General features: G+C 31.2%; 1 protein-coding gene across 1 annotated transcript; it reads right to left on the bottom strand.

Moving 5' to 3' along the window:
• Positions 1–9783: 9783 nt before the first annotated feature.
• Positions 9784–19652, bottom strand: LOC149577072 (putative LRR receptor-like serine/threonine-protein kinase At5g48740). The gene is made up of 17 exons (XM_089821936.1): positions 18924–19652; positions 18139–18655; positions 17440–17894; positions 17201–17327; positions 17013–17084; positions 15385–15453; positions 14963–15034; positions 12985–13053; positions 12097–12168; positions 11938–12009; positions 11670–11839; positions 11348–11556; positions 11022–11154; positions 10862–10933; positions 10565–10754; positions 10342–10474; positions 9784–10245 (listed from the first exon to the last, which is right to left on the bottom strand). The coding sequence occupies exons 1-17, from the start codon at positions 19021–19023 to the stop codon at positions 9949–9951; spliced, it is 2829 nt and encodes a 942-aa protein (XP_089678062.1). The 5' UTR covers positions 19024–19652; the 3' UTR covers positions 9784–9948.
• Between the last annotated feature and the right edge of the window lie 1210 nt (positions 19653–20862).

Here is a 20862-nt window from a genome sequence, read left to right as displayed (position 1 = left end):
TTGAAACCTAGTTACGCCGAATCTCAACGGTTAGATTGAGTAAATCGTTTCTGGTTCGAAAGTTATTCATGTCTGAGTACGGGTCTATCCGGAGGCAGCAAGAAGAAATTTTTTGGGGGATTTATTTTCAAAGTTTTGAATCTAGTGGATGGTTATAGGAGTCTTATGAGTTGAGTCTAAGGTATCTCTGGTTGTGTTTTCATAATAATAATAATGATAAGAACAGTTGGTTCAAATCACAATGGGTGGATATAATATATCGTGTGTGATCCTGAAGGTTGTAGACACCCCTTGAAGCAACTCAGTTGAGTGACTGATTCCTCCTGAGTTTTCCAAGGTGTGGCTCTGCATCATCCTTAAGATTGGATCTCTTTTTCTTTCTGGTTTTACTCTTATAGAATAGAATATTCTTGACGGTGAATCCTTGATGGGTTGACTAGTGAGTAGCCACATTCACTAGGCAGTTCAATTCTATCTTTCCAATTGTTCTCATTGGGCGAGATAATCACACTCTTTCTCTTTTTCTCTAGATGTCTCTCTTATTGTGATCTTGGAGTTGACAAAGACTTGATTTCCTATGGGCTTGAGGATCTCTTTGTCCCTTTGATTTAATAAGATTATCTTTCCATTATGATTGTAGTGCCTACCCCTAGTTCACATTTTTTGTTTTGATTGCCAAACTCTTTTAGGCCAGTTTTATACTTGATGTTTAGTAGCATTACTTTCAGATTTTCAGATGTTGTTTTACACTCAATTTATTAAATGATGAGATTACTTGGTACTCTATATTTCATGCATGTATGATGATTATTCAATGTTTTCAATTATCGATGATGATTAGTTAGATGGTTTATTATCACATGTTTTTTCTTATGGATACTTACCTCATACTGCATGTGTATGGTGTGCGTGTTTTTTTTCTTTATGTATGGTGTTTTTGATGTGGTTAAGGAAGGGAGTCGTAGTCACCTGCTAGTCGGGATCTACATGATGCACCACTTCCTGCCATTGTCTGTTTAGCTTAGAATATTGTGTCTGTACATGCGTGAATTTTATGCAGGTTGCAGGTACCGGGTATCGACTTCCCTAAATTGCGAGGATGAGCGTACCCTATCACATTATCCCAATGGTAAGAGAGGGCAGATAAACTCTTAAGTCCAAATCCTAAACCCTTTAGCCAATTGTCCTAATTGATAATTAGGACAAGTATCTGAGTTAAGTACCCTCAGAATGCATCAAATGATGTTATTTCGTGAATATAACCCTTTTTGTTTGATTTAGTATGTATTTTTCTATGATGGGTTTTCGTATGTTGCTTTATGAGTCCTTGATGTATTTTCTATTAATTAAGTTTAATTAAAAAGATTAATTAATGATTTAATTAATAAAAAATTATTATGATATTTTAATATTTAATTATATTTAATTAATTAAGAGATTAATTAAATAAAAAAAGAATTGAATTAGGAGATAAAGTTTTAAGTATAATTTTAGAATGTGATAATATTTATTTAATTTAATAATAATATATATTTAGAGTTCATTTTTAAATAAATGCTAAATATTATTATTAATTGAATTAATAAATATTTTATCAATTAAAGTTTCTAAAATAAATTAAAAAGTGAAAATATATTAATTATTAAAAAGTTGTAAGATTGCATGATGTGAGCATGTGTTGAAAATAAAAAAAAATAATTAAAAAGATAAAATAATAGAAAATAATAATGTTATTTTAATTTCATAAAGTGCACATGAGATTAAAGTAATTAATTAATTTAAAATAGAAGTCAAGTGGAATATTAAATAAAGTTATTTAATAATTCAACTTAATGTGCATGAAAAGATGAATGCAAAATAAAAGAAAAGATAATAAAAGTTAATTTGGAGTTAACTTAGTTGAGCAAAGAGTCCTCTCGGGTGAACGCACAATTAGTGCCTCGATTTGAGGAGAAAACTCTTTATCACACTTTGGGGGTTCATTTTTGGGGGACACGAATTTGGACAAGGAATTTGGGGAGACAGAAATTTTGGGAGACAATTTTTGGAAGCAAATTTCAGAAGGCGAATTCTAAAGAAGATTTTCAGAAGAAGGTTATTGAAGAGGAGCGAATTCTCTTACAGTTTTTGGAGATTGCATAATAGCATCAGGTTGAGGTAGGGTCTTGTGTTTGATCATGGGTTGAATTATGCAATTTGATAATCCTGTCTTCTTCGTGCTTGTGGATTATAAATCCGAATTGTCTGGATTTCACTGTTTGATCCTTTCGCTCTCTTGTTATGAACCTTATGATACTATATTGTATTTCATCTATATAATAGAATTGGAAGAATAAATCAATTTGAAACCCTCGCTCTAGATGATAGAATTTTACAATTTAAACTAGGGAGAGCTTTTGAAAGAAAAGAAAAGAAAATCTTGATTGGAAATTCGGGTTATATTTATAAAAGTTTATAAAATAAAATAAAATGTTTAATTATACATGTTTAGTGATTAGATTGTTTATGTATTAAACAAAGATCCTTTTTAAAAATAGTATATATAATACTTGGAGGAAACGTATTTAAAAGTTTTTAATTGAAAAGAAAAAAATATATTTAAGAAATTATTTTAATATATTTATAAATTTATATATATCTTTAATTAATTGGTTTATTAATAAAATTTTATTATAAACAAATTGTATTTAAAAAAGAAAATTTATAAAATAAATTTATATATATTATAGTGGGGGGGAGGGAATTACCCCGTACCCACCCCCACTGTCGGCAGAGCCGACAATACCTGCGTCGCAGGTACTGCGACGATAGGTACAGGGTACCTGCTACCGCAAGCCCTACGACCGCAGGCGGTCTTACAAGCCGACGGGCTTAAAACGTATGTTTATAATGTTTTTTTTTAATTTCATTTTTTTATATATATATAATTTTTATTATTTATAAAAAAATTTATTATTACTTAAAATTTTAATTAATAAATTTTTAATATATTTTAATTAATAATATTTTAATCTTTATTAATATTTAATAATTAAATATTAATGCATTTAACATAGTTTTTGTAAATATTAATTTATTAATAATTTTGGTTAAATATTAATAAATTAACAATTAATGAATAGATTAAAATAAGTAATTAGAACAAGTAATTATTGCTTAATTTAATTAAAATTAGTTTAATTAAAGTTAATTAATAATGAATATTATTTGATTAACTTGTAGATATGGATTATTGATTTAATGGAAGTTATTATAGAAATGGGTTAATCGTAAGGGGTAGTTGTGAAAACTTAGTTACTTGAAATCGACGTTAAACTGGAACATAAACCTTACCTTAACTCAATAATATACTTTCAAATCCAATCTCTGAGACTTTGATATTTTCTATGTGTTCTCTATGTTTTGGGGTTGTTCTAGTATTGACCAGTTTAGGTTGTTACCAAAGGCCCGGGTTTGTGAATGTGAGGTTATGATGATTTGTTCTCGATCTTTTCAAACCAACCAAGGTAATGTGATAGTATGCTCTATGATGGATGTGTTTACTGTTTGTTATTGCTTTCCAGTTTCCTTGTGTGACGCTGAGGTGTATGTATTTGAGATACCTGACTTAACCATTTTTGAGTCTCGATCAGTTATATGTGATAACCATTTTTGAGTCTCGATCAGTTATACTTGGATTACCTTCTAGTCGCTTTGAGAGGACTGAAGTGTTTGTTTTGCTCTTGATGATGCCATGTTGTGTCATGTGTGACTTGACCATTTTGGAGTCTTCGATCATTTTTGTGTTCTATTATTGGGATTCTTTCTGGTTACTCGTTGGAGAACCATTGGATATTGAGATTTATCATTGATGCCTTCATGTGCTGATAGAGATTTGTTGTGATCATTATGATTATTATTTGATGCTTTCTAGTTGCTCATGGAGAACTGTTGTGATTATTGTGAATTATATTTATGATGTTTTTCAGTTGCTTGTATAGGACTGAGGTGATTTTATTATGATTCTTTGATTTCATGAGCCTAGGGTAGGTTATCTATGTGTAGTGTCGGGAAGTGGCTTGCAATGGGGATCGGGGCCCTAAGAGGCTGCCTGGAGTAACCCATTGTAAGTTGTTTTAACAAGTGAAAACATCTCACCTAAATACTGACTTAAATGAACTTAATAAGATAACTGTATGTTCTCTCCCATACCTTGAGTGCTAGTATAGGCTAGGATGGGGTAGAGAGAACGCTTGGTTACGACCTTGCATTCTGTAGTATGCCTCGTCAATATGAGAGGATACTAGTGGCCGCAGGGATCACTAGGGACCCGGGATTCCTAAGGGATTTCTCGGGTAACTTCTACGTGACTTTTGCGATGACACTTTCCCGCTTGCATAGCAGGTTTCCTACGTGTCTTTGTGGTGCCTCTGGGTCTAGATTTCTATCTATGTTGGAATCTTTGAGTTAGTGTACTTTTAGGATTTCCCAAACTTAGAGAGTACTTGTGTTTTGTGTATTGATACCTTGTTTGGGACTTGAGACTATCTCCTCAGCGCGGTGGGAGTGGACCATTTAGGTTCCACGCGGTCGGGTGGTAGTGCTTTTCACTCTTACCATTTGAGATCCATCTGGTGCTACCATGGTTGGAGCTTCTTGGGATGCTTGTTCATAATGTTTAGGTGATGTGTTCTACTTTGGAGGATCATCTTATGCTTTATTCTAGTATGTTAGATATCTTTATGCATATGTTGTAGCATGTTTTAGGTGTGATATCCCTATTACTATAGTACCAATGATCTTATCGGTGACTTGGGATGCTATGTGTGGGGGATGGCTAGGGCCCATGATGGTCTAATGATGTTATTAATGGTTGGGAGGAACCACACACTTAGATTAGTTGTGTTTTATGATGGATGGATAGTTGTATTTCATGTTGGATGTTTATATCTTTTATGATGGATGGATGTATCAAGTATGGTAAATGGTTTCATTTATTTTATTGCACGTGTATCATGGACCCGAAAAGGATGATGTATATCTATTTTTACTTATGTATATTCTTTTAAGTCTTTCATACCCTGTGACATGTACAGAGGATGATTGAGCATTCCGAATTAATTTGCCAAGAGGCATTCGGAACAAATGTATATTATGGACATTGGACTTTCTGATTATTCATTCATATGTATGTGGTAGTTGTTATACTTAGAACTAATTAAATTTAAATGTGACTCAACGTCTTGGGATCCTTAAGGAATGTAAATTGTGATGTATGTTTGTTGATGATTACATGTTATTGCTTTCGCTACTATGTGTCTGATGTGTATGTTATACTTTCTTACTTTAAAAAAAAAAAATGTTTAGCAAACTTAGTGAAACTTTAGGTTAATTCTTTTGGATCCCTTGGCGGGGCATTACAATGATCTCCTTTACCAAGAGTTTGCATTGAATCCATTTGAATACATACTCTTGCTAAAGTCACGGGGGCTTAATGTATCGTCTTAAAATGGAAGAGCTTCCATGATAAGAACATTTAGCCCTCTAAGTAAGTGGTCTAGGGTCATGTCAAGTGCCTTGAATAGCTCTTTGCATGGATATAGTTGTTTCCCTCTTGTTTTGCTTCTCTCCCCCTGTTTCCAGCCTCTTTTTGACAACTTTCTCTGAGAAACTAAAGACTTTGACTTTCTAGGTCAATGATGACCTGATGGTTCAAGGTTGACCTTGACCCTGACCTAGGTCAAGGACAAAATCAACTTTGACGTGGGGCAGAGTTGACCTCTACCTTGACCCTAGGTCCAAATTTCAAGTTACAGAGGTTTCGGGATATCGGGCTTCAAAAAGTTTCATTTTCTTGCTTCTAGGTTGACTATTTCAGATTTTGGAATGGAAAACTCTTAAATTGCATTTAATCTAGCTCCATTTCTAGGGGTTAAGATTAACTGGGATTTAATTCTCCTATGTCGGCCTCTCAAGAAGTTTGTGCCCTAGAGCACTATATAAGGAAGCCTCCTGCTCTCATTTTCTCCATAAGATATATTGGACAATTCATAATTTCCATAATCAAACTAGTGCAAGAAAGAAAGAAGGAGAAAGAAATCATTCGAGCATTCAAGCATTCAAGATCCAATTCTTCAAGGAGATCCATTGTTAGCCATTGAAGGATTCAATCTCTATGGAGCCCTCTTTATGAATATTTCTCCATTCTCATTCATCCAAGCCTCTTCCTATGCTAAGATCCATTCAAGATTGGTGTTGAAGATCTAATGCGATTGATTTGAGACATCCTACATTCATTTGGAACATCCCTACTTGTGGATTCAAGGATTTGAATCCTCCATAAGGATTTCAAGATAAGCAAGGTGAATAGTTCCATTTACTTTGTTTATATATATTGCAATTTCAATTACATTTCAAGGTTGATTCCAAACTAAGGTTCGAACAAGGCAAACCCCCCATCCAAAAAAAAAACATTATTTCTTGTAGGTACTAGTATAGGTTAGCAAATTGAAGTTCATATCTGGATACCCTTTTCGACAAACTTCTAAGATCCATGAACATAATTTTCGTCGAAGCAGTGCAAGTCAAGGTCATAAATAAAGGGGTAAGATTGGGCCCCGCTATCTGGGTCCAAGTTGACCTGACCTCAGAATGACAAAAGTTTTCTGGGTTTTATCTGTCTTAGCATTTCTAGTCCAAAGTAGATTGCAGAATTTCCTGAAAATGTGCATAGGCATCAGAAATCAGCATTTTCCAAATTTTCCCTACTTTGAGGTTAGTATTTTCCTTCTATTCATTCAACATTTCAAGTACATACTTCCTATAGTAGATTATAGTATTTCCTCCTTTCTTCATATTCTCCATCATTTGATTAGTTTGTGCATTGATCTCTTCTTTGTGATTAACCCATTTGGATCTTTCCTTTTGGGAATTTGAGTTAAGGATAGGTCCTATATTCCCCCTCTTATATCATACACGCATAATTTACCCCATTCAAAGAATATACATATTTCCATGGGAAAGGTAGAGAAAAAGAGACATTTTAGCATGGAGTGCCCAACACATAATGACATATGTTTCATCTATGAGGGTATTTTAGAAGGATATAATGTAAGTACTTTATTTGAGAAAGATAGTTAGAAAAGAAAAGAAATCTTTTCATTGAAATCCACTTTTGTAGGGTACATCTAAAGATGAAATCTAAAATTCTTCAAAGATTTAGTGCTATACTCTGGGTGTTCTATATAGAGATCTAATAGACTACTTCAACATCATAGATATTAGTTAAATATCTCATTCATTTATTCATTTTTTTGGTCCATTTTTGGACACCATAGAAAAGCATGTTGGTGCAACATCATGTTTGATGAAGTGGTCCTAAAAATTTAGTTATATGCAAGGGACTTTCCAAGAAATCTATTGTAAATAGGTAAGAGTGGTTTAAATATTGTGTATAGGATTTTGAGATGGGCAAAGTTAGGGGACATGATGGAAATAATGTTAGATAAAACTTTGGGTTCTTTAACAGAAATGTGCCAAGGTACACACACACACACACACACACACACACACACACACACACACACACAGATATATATATATATATGTGTGTGTGTGTGTGTGTGTGTGTGTGTGTATAGATATATGTATATATATAGATATATATGTATATATATAGATATATGTATGTATATATGTATATATATGTATATATATATATGTATGTATATATGTATATATGTATATATATATGTATGTATATATGTATATATATATGTATGTATATGTATGTATATATGTATATATATATATATATATATGTATATATATATGTATATATATATATATATCTATACATATATCTATATATATATATATATATATATATATGTATACATATCTATATAGATATATACATATATATATATACATATATATATATACACATATATATACATACATATATATATATATATATACATACATATATATATATATACATACATATATATACATATATATATACACATATATATACATACATATATATATATATACATACATATATATATATACATACATATATATATATACATATATATACATATATATATATACATATATATACATATATATATATACATACATATATATATATATATACATATATATACATATATATATATATACATATATATATATATACATATATATATATACATATATATATACATATATATATATATATACATATATATATATACATACATATATATATATATATACATACATATATATATATATACATACATATATATATATACATACATATATATATATACATACATATATATATATATATATATATATATATATATGGACATAAAACACACATATAGATACATATAGCCATAGATATCCAAAAAATCTAGCAAGATCTATGAGAGATAATAAGAAGTAGAATAACCAATCAAACCCAGAATCTATATTACATTGATAAGAAAAGAAAGTACAAATTGGAAGAGTGATTGGATCAAACTAGGAGTTAAACCCAACACTCAATGAGTGGTGATGAGTGGTCTCCCATGAACCTAGGATAATGTGTGAAAATGGTATCAACACATCTCTACACAAATCTTATAGGACAATGACTTGCATCAACAAATGCCAAATTTATGCATGTTGACTAATTTGGCTTTGTAAGCCTAAGTGTAATTAAATAAATAAATGAACTTATAGTATCTATAAGAGAATCTCGATGAAAAAGAAAAGTCATCCATACACACAACATATTCAAATAACATGAAAGTCTAATAAGGAATCTCTAAGTGGTTTTAAATATAGAATTGTCTGAGTATTAAAACATGAAAAAAGCAAATTTGTTCAAAATGAATAATCAACCTACACAACTCATTTGTCATACACATTTATTATTACAAGAAATTAAAAATAAGTGATTGTGTAATGTAACCAACACTATAAAATATAAACAAATAGTTCAAGGTCCAAATACTAATATATTATAAACTCTTCAATTATGATATTATTAAAGTAACATCTTTATAATATATTTTATTCCATGGAAATTAAATAGTGCCAATTGATTCATCATATCTAGCTATCATAATATTTAAGATAAAGACAATAATGATTCATAAAAAAATATTAAAACACACAAGATGTGAATCTAGTTATCCAAAGCTAGTCAAAATTATGAAAATCATTATTATAATTATGGTTTTAATCACTCTTAAATAAGGTACTGTACTAAAGTCTAAAGATTATCAATTATAAATTATAAAAAACATTATCATTTCATTATTTGATATATATTTTTCATCTGTTATTTATTTATTAACATCATTACTTCTTCAAAATCAATCTTTCTACATTGATTGATATTAGATGATTTAACTATACTATCCTAGGTCATTAGCCTTTTGCATTATTTTTCCAATTTCCAATTCATTAACAAGTTCACCATCATTTAGACAATACATGATCCATTTATTACATGGTATCTTCTTCTCTTTTATTAAAAACTATAGCATTAAACTATAGACATGTCGTATTAAAAAATCTTCATTTGTCAGTCTCTCAAACACATTTTCAACACCTTTAATCTTTTAAATAAAAATTATATGTTCGGTCAAAGAAAATACTATACTAAATAAACTCATAAGTAGTTTTAGAGTATAATTGCAAATATCAAGGTGGAGATCAAAATTTGGAAAGAATCAAATTTGGACCACTCTTAAACATCACATACTAATAAGAAAATTAAGCTAAGAAAAACTAACCAACTTTGACTATTTAACATTTTTATTTAAGAATCAAACTTTAATATATGATATTTATGCCGTTTGTCAAATTTATAATTATGAATTTCAAACTCCAAAATTACAGAAGTACATCCATTGATCTTTTCCTAACAGGCCCAACATTTGATAAAACTCTTCACAACACCTATCACGGGAGAGAGGAAAAACTGGCAGTGAAAGTGAGTGAGAGTTCATCTGGAACTTCTTCACAATCTTCCTCGAATGCCACAGCTTCATCATACTCTTCCTCAAATGCCACAGCTTCTCTTATCTGCGTCTCAACCTCACTAATGCTTGGTCTACCGGATGGCTCGCTTGCAATGCATCTCCACGCTACATTGGCAACATGAACTATGGATTTCATATTATAACGCTTGCCCAACCTTTTGTCTACTATTTCTGCAATCTTAGCATCATCTTTATCTTCTCCCACATATGATGCAACCTGTTCAAACAAGCATACAACCACTACTTTAAAAAAAAATTCCATTAGCATGACTTTATTTTTCTGATTGGGAAAAATACTAGTTGAATGTCTTACCCATTCAGTCAATAATATATTCTCGTCAGATACTTTGAAGTCTATCGGTTTCCTACCACTTATAAGCTCCAACAATACGACTCCAAAGCTATACACATCACTCTTATCGGTCAGCATCTGAGTTCTATAATACCTGCACGTTGGAAAACCATTAAGATTGAAATTTTGAATTGAAATGACTGAGAACTAGAAGAACAATATAATACTTGAAAGAAATTAATACATTGGATCTAGATATCCAGGAGTTCCTTTTATAGCTGTATCAATGTGAGATGTTTCTCCTTTGCCGGTCACCCTTGAAATACCAAAGTCGGCCAGTTTTCCGTTCAAATTACTGTCAAGAAGAATGTTGGACGTCTTAATATCTCTGTGAATTATTTTTGGGGTACAATCGACGTGCAGATATTCCAGACCTGCAAAACACAAAACTTTAATTCAAAAAACAGAAATTTGCATGTGAAATTTTGAACACAATGGACTTGTGATAATGAGACCAGAAATTGCGCCTTTGAAAATAAACCTTGTGCAGCATCCAAAGCTATTTTAAGCCTGGTTTTCCAATCCAGCTGGGTATATTTCGGTGCATTTGGATCTACAAACACAAGTTTAATGTATGTTTTGGTTATCTCTCACTTAAATATATAGCGTTTGTTAATATGAAAAAATATATTTGAAGTTACCGTGAAGGTTGTCACCGAGGGACCCCGCAGACATATACTCGTAAACAAGCATGAGGTCTCTGGATTCATTGCATATACAATACCCAAGAAAGGACACCAGCTTCTTATGATTAATTTTTGACAGAAGATCAACCTGTTCATAAAGTTATAAGTACTAAGATTCTCATATAAAGAATAATGAAAATTAGGGACAGTGTAAATATTACACATTAAGTTTCATTCTAATACTAAAAGTGTTAAATAGTTAAAATTGACTTTATTTTTTCAAACTTAATTCTCTCTTTAGTGTGTGATGTTTAAGAATGGCCGAAAACTTTTATGATTACCTCATTTGAGAATTGATCAATTCCATGTTTGCTGATAACAGAGAGTACTTTTACTGCTATTTCCTTCCCTTCATGTAATTTGCCCATGAAAACACTTCCAAACGACCCCTGTCCAATTTTATCAGTGAAATTTCCTGTCGCCGTTGTCATTTCGTCGAGAGTAAAAGCGCGAGATTTCGATGAATTTGCTACATTAACCATCAGATAATCTGGATATTGTTTGTTTTTAACATATTAGAAACGTTGATCTAAGTTTCAATTTCATGTTTTACATAGAAAAAAGGCATTGTGGTGCATTGAATCGTAGATGTGGAAAACGTACCAAGAGGGCTTGGCCGAGTACAAGGATTTTTCGATTTCATTCGATAGATGATAATGCTGCCCACTACAACGGCTGTTCCAATTATGGCTCCTGCTACTCCAAGCGCAATCGAAGTGACACGAGCATGACACTCTTTCTTTGAGCGGCAAAGGTGTTTGTTGCCATTGAAACTGTGCCATGATATAAATCAAATTTTGCTATCAAATGAAAGAGAAGAAAATGGAATCCGTAATTTACATATAGCACAATGAAACAAATACAGAATTACTTGAATATCAAATTTTTGTTGTTGAGAAGCTGTTCCGGAATGACACCCTTGAAATTATTGTTGGATATATCTCTGTTACAAATCAAACAACACAATTAAACTTAACTAGTCATTATCATTTTTCTTGGCAAAGTATAATGAAGGATGAGAGTGACATACAATTCTTTGAGGTCGGAGAGTTTAGATAACCAATCCGGAATTTTACCAGATAAATGATTGTTTTGAAGATGTCTGCATAATCAACAAACTTTCTAATTATAAATTTATTTTATTTCTAAATATCTTAAAAATATATGTATAAATAAAACTCTTTATAAGAAATAATGTTTTATGATAGAATTATGATAATCAGTTTTGATCATCTTTAACTATTAGAATGTAGTTTTTGAAAATTATATGTATTATTGTATTTGTTGTAAGCTTGTACTGTTGCATTCACTTTGAATGGTTGATGAATTAGTTATATATATATCAACCAATTATATTCGAATATTTTTATGCCATTTCTATATATCTAAAGTCTACATATTTTTTTATCAATTAAATATATTCTTAAAAATGGTTTTTCTCAACGATAATTGGTTGAAATTATTTGATCTTATTAGACCCCTTTTTTCGGAGCTCCCTCCATAGAGATTGTTTATAAACATAAATATAAACAATTCTAATTCTATCATATAAATAATTATACACTTTCTAATTTTTAACTAGATCTACTTTCTCTTCGAAATAGTTGATTCCTATCCTACTTTATGTCTATATGAATATTAAATATATTGATAATTATAATGATTTAGCTAGTTTTCTTAAATATAATTTTTTGGTTAATATTTAATTATTATTCTATACTTGTAACGGCAAGTACATGTCATTATGTGGCACATGTTCATTCATGAATTAGGTACATCTTGAGCATATTTTTTATGTACATGATATGATTGTGTTTGTCTACAATGTATATTTTACAAATCTTATAAAATAAGTTAATTATGAAGATCAAAGCGATGCAATTAAAAGATTTATCAACTAAAGGTTTGATGTACTCACAATATTTGTATCTTGTAGAGGTCGGTCAAATTGGGTAACATTCCACTTAAGGAGTTGTTGTTGAGTAACCTAAGAAGAATTCCAATGCAATTATAAGTATAGAAATGTTACACAATTAATTTGTTAAGAAACTTATGATAATTATTGATGACTATACTCTCACAATAAAAAATGCATAATGACAACAAATGCAAATGTTCAAAGAAGTTAATAAAAATTCTAATATGTTAATTTTTCATTGAATCACATCTATCTAATGATTATAAGTTCCAACTAATTTGTATTGCCTAATTAAGTCAAGTTATTTTAATTAATGAGAACTTTTCCAAAAAAATCAAATGGATTTTATTTTGTGAAAATTAGAGAAGAATTATTTTTAAAAAGCTTTCCTCATCTCTACTTTCATTAAAATTTTACTTACAGATCATAAGATATTGATTAATTTTTCAATTCATAAACAATGGAGTCCACTAGATTCCATGTCCAAAATTTTAAACTATATACAATCTAAAGTTGAAAAGCTCACCTTTTTAGAAAATTGAATTAAACTAATAAATCAATAAGTAACAATAAAAAAATTCTCCTAACAAACTTGCAGAGGCCTTACATACTAAAAGATGATTGATAAGAATTCAATAGTAAGGTGAGTCATCCTTCTATGAAAAAAAGGGGTTTAAAATATATAGGAAAACAAATTAGTACTTCATTTCCTACATTTTAATAAAAATGTAATCAATTATAAGACCATTTTCTAATATGGTAAGAATTTTTAGAAATTCAATGCATTAACTTTCAAGTTCTCAAATCTTATTGTGATCATGGTCTCCTTCAAACAATATTTTTCATTAAATGTTATTCCTCACTTTTATCTTTTTCTACATTGCCAAGTATCAAAGGCATGAGGTAAAAATTAGAATATTTTATTGCACAAATCATAAAATAAATTTCAACACTTTTTTTTTTTCAAAATATAAATTTTTATTCAAATGGACAATATAGAAGCAAGAGTCTACAATGCAATGGTAAATTGTGAGCCTCTCATTAGGAATGTCTTAGATTTGAATCTACTCAATGTTAACACATAATAATAATTAATTTTAGCAATAATAATAAATAGATTATAAATAATACATGTTTTGGCCAATTACCTACCACAAAAAAAGGTACAATATAGACTAAGAAAATTTTGGACCATTTGAAGAAGATGTAAATTGGTGAATGTGCACAAGTATATTTTAAGAAATAAAGTATTCATTGATTCTAATTTAATCACACAACGTTTCAATGAACTTCTAAATAAAACTAAGATCTTCATGACTGAATTGAGATGTATACACATGTTAATCCAAACTAGAGCCCTTCTCAAAGATGCATTAACATGTTCAAAATATGGGTCGAAGGAGAAACTAGGACACCTTATTTTTCATAAAACTAAGAGCCCTTGTTCGAGATATAGTATTCTACATTTCTATAATTATTAATTGAACCAATATAGAACTTTTTTTTGTTTCTCAAACAATGGGAAGGAGAAAATCATATCCCAAACCTATTTTATCCATTGTGTCAATTCATCAATAGAAGGGCATCCTCCATAAACACATACCTATTGGAAACCTATGAGAAGATTTACTCTCTCCAAGTTAGAATAGAGGGAATGTGTCTTTAAGGAAAATAATAAAATGGTTGTTTCCAAGTGATCCAATAACAATGAGATGCAAATAAAAGTATATTAATGTTATGCAAAGATATTTTCTAAAGAATGATATGATGAGCATGTGTTTATAAGGTTAATTTATGGAAGATCTAATAATTGAAAGTGGATATTTGTAATAAATACAATACCATAAATAAACTACCCAAAAAAGTTCTAATAAGTTTAATTCTGATTGAGTTACAATAAACTAAGGATATTAACTATTCTTCTTCTTTTTCTAACATAAATGTAGCAAATTGTAATAAACATATTATAGAAACTTACAACTGTTTGAGTTGAGGAAGTCGAAATAGCCAATCTGGGATTCTACCAGACAAAGAATTATTTTGAAGACATCTGCATATTTATCCATCTTCATAATTATAAATTTATTTCAACTTCTAAATATCTTTTTCTATTTTATACATCATACTTAATAAAAATCTCAATGAGTGGTGTCTCATATAAGAAATAAATCTCTAAGATAAAGCTATATTGATCACTTGAAGAATTCAATTTCATTGTAGTGTTTCTAGTTACATAAGTTTTTTAATGAATGAGGTGAGTACATCTTGAGCATTAAATTTGTGGCACTAAAATATTCACTAGATATATCATGAAGTTGAAATATTTATAAAGATAGAGTAAGTATGGAGAGAAAACAAAATTTAAAATTCGTATTGATTAAATATTAAATATCCACTCACAATGTCTCTAATTTGGAGAGATTGCTCAAATTAGGCAATGATTCATTGAAATGGTTGTCTTTGAGTGACCTGAAATGAATAAGTATGAAAATATAAGTATATGAATGTCACACTAGTAATTTTTAAGGAAAAATCTGACAAACATATTCACAAGGTTAGACCATAGAAGATCTCACAATCAATAGGCCATTAGTTTTTATAAATAAAAATTGTTTAAAAAAATCTAAAAAGTTTAATATGGTAGAGGTGCATCAATCCAATGATCTTAAAATAAATAAATTTTATTAGATACATGATTAAAATTGTTCGCAATAGAGATCTAGCCAACAAAATCTATCCATCAAAAGAATTTATAATTATAGAAATAAAACACATGTCAAAGAAAATTGTTAGCAAAATAAATAAACCTTGTAAATTTTAACTAGATTCTCAAAACATTAAAAAATAATGTATAGAACTAACTTTGAATATGAAAATCAAACTCTTATAATGAAAATAAATAAACCTTGTAAATTTTAACTAGATTCTCAAAACATTAAAAAATAATGTATAGAACTAACTTTGAATATGAAAATTAAACTCTTATAATGAAAATGTATATTTTAAAATGCATTGATTTAATTGTTTGTTGTTGTTTTTGTGTCTCGTGTATTTCGACAACCCAGCCCATTGTGAGGAGCTTGGGCTTAAACTTTGTGTCAAATTAGAGTACTAGTTGAATGAGACTAATATATTAGATATGTGCACAACCACCTAATAGTCACGTGGATCAAATAATAACTAATTGGATCTATACAATAAAAACCTAAAGCTTTGCATCAGCTAAGGGCAACTAAAAGAATTAATGTTCAATTATTTTTAAAATTGAAAATATAATTAAAAAAATTAATAGATACATAAATATATTTGTTCCTATTTGTAAAATTATACACTACGTTGATTATTCACTTTGATCAATTCTTTTAAATTTTTCATGTCTATTACAATCTAAGAGGGAGTGTTAGCTACTATGTGTCCCTTTCTTATACATGCACAACTATTCTTAAATATTACACTAAAGAATCATTTAAATTTTCAAAAATTTAGTCAATTTAGACTATTTAACACTTATTAACTTAGAAATCAAGTCTTGTGTGGGTCCCATAAAAGGGGGCTTCGAGGGGAGTGGCTTTCTACTTTTTAGGAATATTTTAAAGCTAAGAGTCTCATGAAATGTGTTAAGCTCTAAAATTGAAAGAATGTGGTCTCTCATGAAAATAATAACTAAATATTTTGACAAGTGACAAAAATAAATGCTAAGCTGGCAGAGCAATTTCTAACCCCACCCCTTATCCACTACTTGCTAAAATATAAGGGCTCTAAATAATAAAATAGCACAATAGAATTTTAGTCGTGGAATCACCCTATACAACCATGGGTTAATATACAACCGTGGGTTAATATGTGATATTCACAGCCACTCACCTAATACAGATATTTTGGAGATGGTTGACTGACAGATTTTAATGTTCCTCAGCCATCTTCCACTGACACGCCTTTTTCTTTAGTTTTAATAATTGTATACTTTTCTTTCCCTAAATTAATAAAATTGGCGTAGAACTTTAAAAATAAAAAAATAAAAAAATTACATAACAACGAGTTCCGTTAACTGTCCAAAGCCTGGAGGTATGGATCCTTGCAGCTGCATTCCCGACAAGTCTCTGTAGGCAATATGAGCACACAGTATTATAATAATAATAATAATAAAGCAGAAATCATAATTCCTTGAAATCTTAGATATGAATGGAAACTACAAATTATAGGATAAGAAACTTACATTTGCGAAATCCTTATATTGTTGGACACATTTTTACATATGATTCCCTCCCACGCAACAGCAAAGCAAGGATCCGAAGTCCATTTCTTCAGAGAAAACGCCTCCTTCAACTTTGTAAGAGCTTTAACTGCAACATCGCCGGTATAAAGAAAGTCTAGTAAGAGGTACAGTCTAATATTTTAAAAGTCGTAAGTGTAAATTAAAACGAAATGATAGAAGGAAAGGAATTGGAGTCTAACTGTCATCGGAAAAGGTGGGAAGGTGGGTTTTAAAGAGACTGTAGATCTCGTAGGCGTTAATTATAGGACTAACACCACGGATATTGGACTGTAAATTTACTGTTGCGTCTCTTGTTCCATTGTATTCGAAGGGCAGCTCCGTGGCTGTGAAATTTCCAACCAGATCAATTTGCTTGGCTCGAATGACGTTATTTATCCCAACGGAGAATGATGTTTTCCCGGGGGAATTAAGCTGTGCAAAATAGAGTAGCGCCAAGGCCTTCTCGGACGTGGACCGTCCGAGGTAGAAATACATGTCGCTTGTCGTGCTGACGACGGCCGTTTGCATTACCTCAGATGGAGGTAAGTTTCTGGTTTTGTTTGTTGAAACTGAATTAGAAATATTCACGGTCTTTGTTCCTGAAACTAAGGAGTCACAATTATCCCACACGCGGTCGAATGGGTCATCCGGGTACCTGACCAATTAATTATAAGTATAAATTACGGATTGTTAAGATGAAGTACATTTAAGCAAAACCAGAGTGAGTTATCCTGTCTACAAAAATGTATGGTTGACTAAATTTTATATAAAAAAAGTAAAATTAAATATAAATTAAATATTAGAATCTGTTCTTTCTGATCTATAAAAAAATCACTGTATTTTAAAGAATTGGAAAAAAAAAAAATTTAGGCTTTTGTGGAGATTAGCCAACCCCTAACCTGATCCAATCTTCGCCCCCCACGTCACATCTCTCTTCTTTGTGCAAAATAGTTCCCGGTTTAGCCCATTCGTACATGCCTTTCTTCAGACGCCTCAACGCGATGCTGTAGATGGATGGATCATCGCATTCCGAGGTTCGGATCAAGCAAATGTGCACCCAACTATCTTTACTCACCAAAATGTTCTCGCTGCTCACTGTGTAATTATCGTCAAATACCACTTTTTCCATGTAGAGCATATCTAGGGTCTCCACTGAGTAATTGAAGCCTCGAGATCCAGTGGAATTAGGCTGAAGAAACCATAGTCTCACAAGGTGGGGTACCTTTGGGGTGATGGGCAATTCATAGCAAGACTTATTAAGAGGCTTGGGAAACACTCGTAAGCTATTGTTGTATTTATCGATCGCTTTCTCGCCGAGGTTGTGTATGAAATCGTCGTCAGGAACCCATGAAATGTTGGTGGTAGGACTAGTGTAATTCCCTTCATGACCACAATAAAGACTCAAAAACCCCGCCACTGCAGACGCATTTAATTCGTTGAACCCCAGTCCGAAGAAACCAAAGTTGTAATTTTAAATCAAGCAGACAAATGTAATAAAAACATAAAAAAATAGGACATACAGTATTTATGGTGTGCCTACATTTCCGCGGGGAATCATTTTTTAATTTTACATCTGATAAAATACAGCCTCAGAAGATTCATGACTCTTGAACTTCACGTCCCAAGAAAAGTAACGACAGTTGAAAGAAATATTAAACATTAAACGCCATAAGAAATAGAGTACCTGGTAGAGCATCAGCAAAAGGTGTGCACCGCAAGAGAAGGAAGAAGAGGGAAAGGCGGCCCACGACGGCAAAGTGTGTACTGCAACTAAAAACTTCCATTGATTTCCTTACTTTCCAAAAAGTGCTTGCAATACGTACAGTGTAATCCTCAGATCCTAATTAAATATTGAGCCACTCTCTCTTTAATTTGGTTGGGCTTACTGAGCAAACCCGCTGAGCTCTGCCATTGCGTATGAGAAGTCTTATTTCTTTTCCATTTTCCCGTTTTCTGAGGACAATCAGGATTAAGTTATATATATTTTCCTCAAGTTCTCCTTCCCCCAAATAAACAGTCCCGATGATAGTCTCCCGCGTACAATGAACTCTACCATACATTAAATATATAAGAGCGATAGCAAGATCAGAGAGGGCAGAGAAGTGAAACTGCAAGAGAAGTGGTGGGAAACTACCACCTGGTTTCTTTCCCCTTGTTGACCAGAATACTGTGTTTACTTGTCATTGATCACGTTTCCTTGAAGTAATCACTCACACATTGCCTGACGCGTGTGAATGCTCTCTACACGTCAAAGCTGACATATCACTGCTCATTTTCAAGCGTCAGTAGACTTCTCAGATCAATCGTCCATATTTACACCGAAATACGGGGAATTAGCAGGTAAACAAGGGACACATCTTCTAATGCATTTTTTCTTTCTTTCTGTACGTTGTTAATACGATCATAGCCTCGCGGCTACCATAAACTGTCCAATCCACCAAACACATAAACGCGGATTTGGTAAGTCAAGAGAGCAACGGGCGGCTTAAACGTCGAACACTAAGCGTTGACTGCTTAGTATCGTACTGTGGGGTCCACTCCACACCTCCGTCCCCCATCTGCTCCGTAATATTCCAAGTTACTCTGTAACGGTGAAAGGACACCGTGAAATCCAACTACTCCCGCGGTGACCGTTAAGTTTTTTATCCGCCTACTCCCGGAACCCACGATCCTATCATTAAACCATCTAATCGCTTCTGTGTCCCGTGCGCTGCACCACATGTTTGGATTTCTTTTTTTTTTTTTACCATGATTTCAATTTGGTTCACAAGGGCACTGTTCAAGTTTTTTCCTAGGCAATTCAAGGTATGTAATTTTAAATCATATTCTCCATTTAAAATTCTTGTATAGCAAATGAATTTCATAAACATGCAACTTAGTTTAAATCTTTTAATTTATATTATCAAACAAATTTTACAGCCATTGTAGTTACTATAATTTTATGGCCTTGATTTGACTACCGAACGTCAAAGCAACTTTTATCAATGTAAAAACAAATTAGAAGTAGATTAAATTATAGTCATGCTTGTTATTTCTGGTATAGCACTCTACAAAAACATAATTCTTGGAAAAATGTCATTACAACATAATTATTTGAATTGTCGTAATTTGAGACAAATACCACTTATTCAAGGTATGTAATTTTAAATCATATTCTCCATTTAAAATTCTTGTATAGCAAATGAATTTCATAAACATGCAACTTAGTTTAAATCTTTTAATTTATATTATCAAACAAATTTTACAGCCATTGTAGTTACTATAATTTTATGGCCTTGATTTGACTACCGAACGTCAAAGCAACTTTTATCAATGTAAAAACAAATTAGAAGTAGATTAAATTATAGTCATTGCTTGTTATTTCTGGTATAGCACTCTACAAAAACATAATTCTTGGAAAAATGTCATTACAACATGAAAGGGGGTTTTAAGACATTATTAGAGGATTTTTAAGTGAATTGTCGTAATTTGAGACAAAAATAAAGTTGTGTATTGTCTTACATATTGTCTTTAAGTGAGTGTCTCAAACTATTGTCATAAATTATTCTCTTATAAAGACAATAAATTTCAACACTATTATTGTCTCTTAGAGACGATCTTAATTTTGTCTTTATAGAAACTAT

The sequence above is a fragment of the Cupressus sempervirens genome, chromosome 1 (assembly GCF_028749045.1).
Source record: "Cupressus sempervirens isolate cs-2001-9-10 chromosome 1, ASM2874904v1, whole genome shotgun sequence".
Lineage (NCBI taxonomy): Eukaryota > Viridiplantae > Streptophyta > Pinopsida > Cupressales > Cupressaceae > Cupressus > Cupressus sempervirens.
The sequence above is the reverse complement of the archived record's forward strand: the minus strand, read 5'-3'. Positions and strand labels throughout refer to the sequence as shown.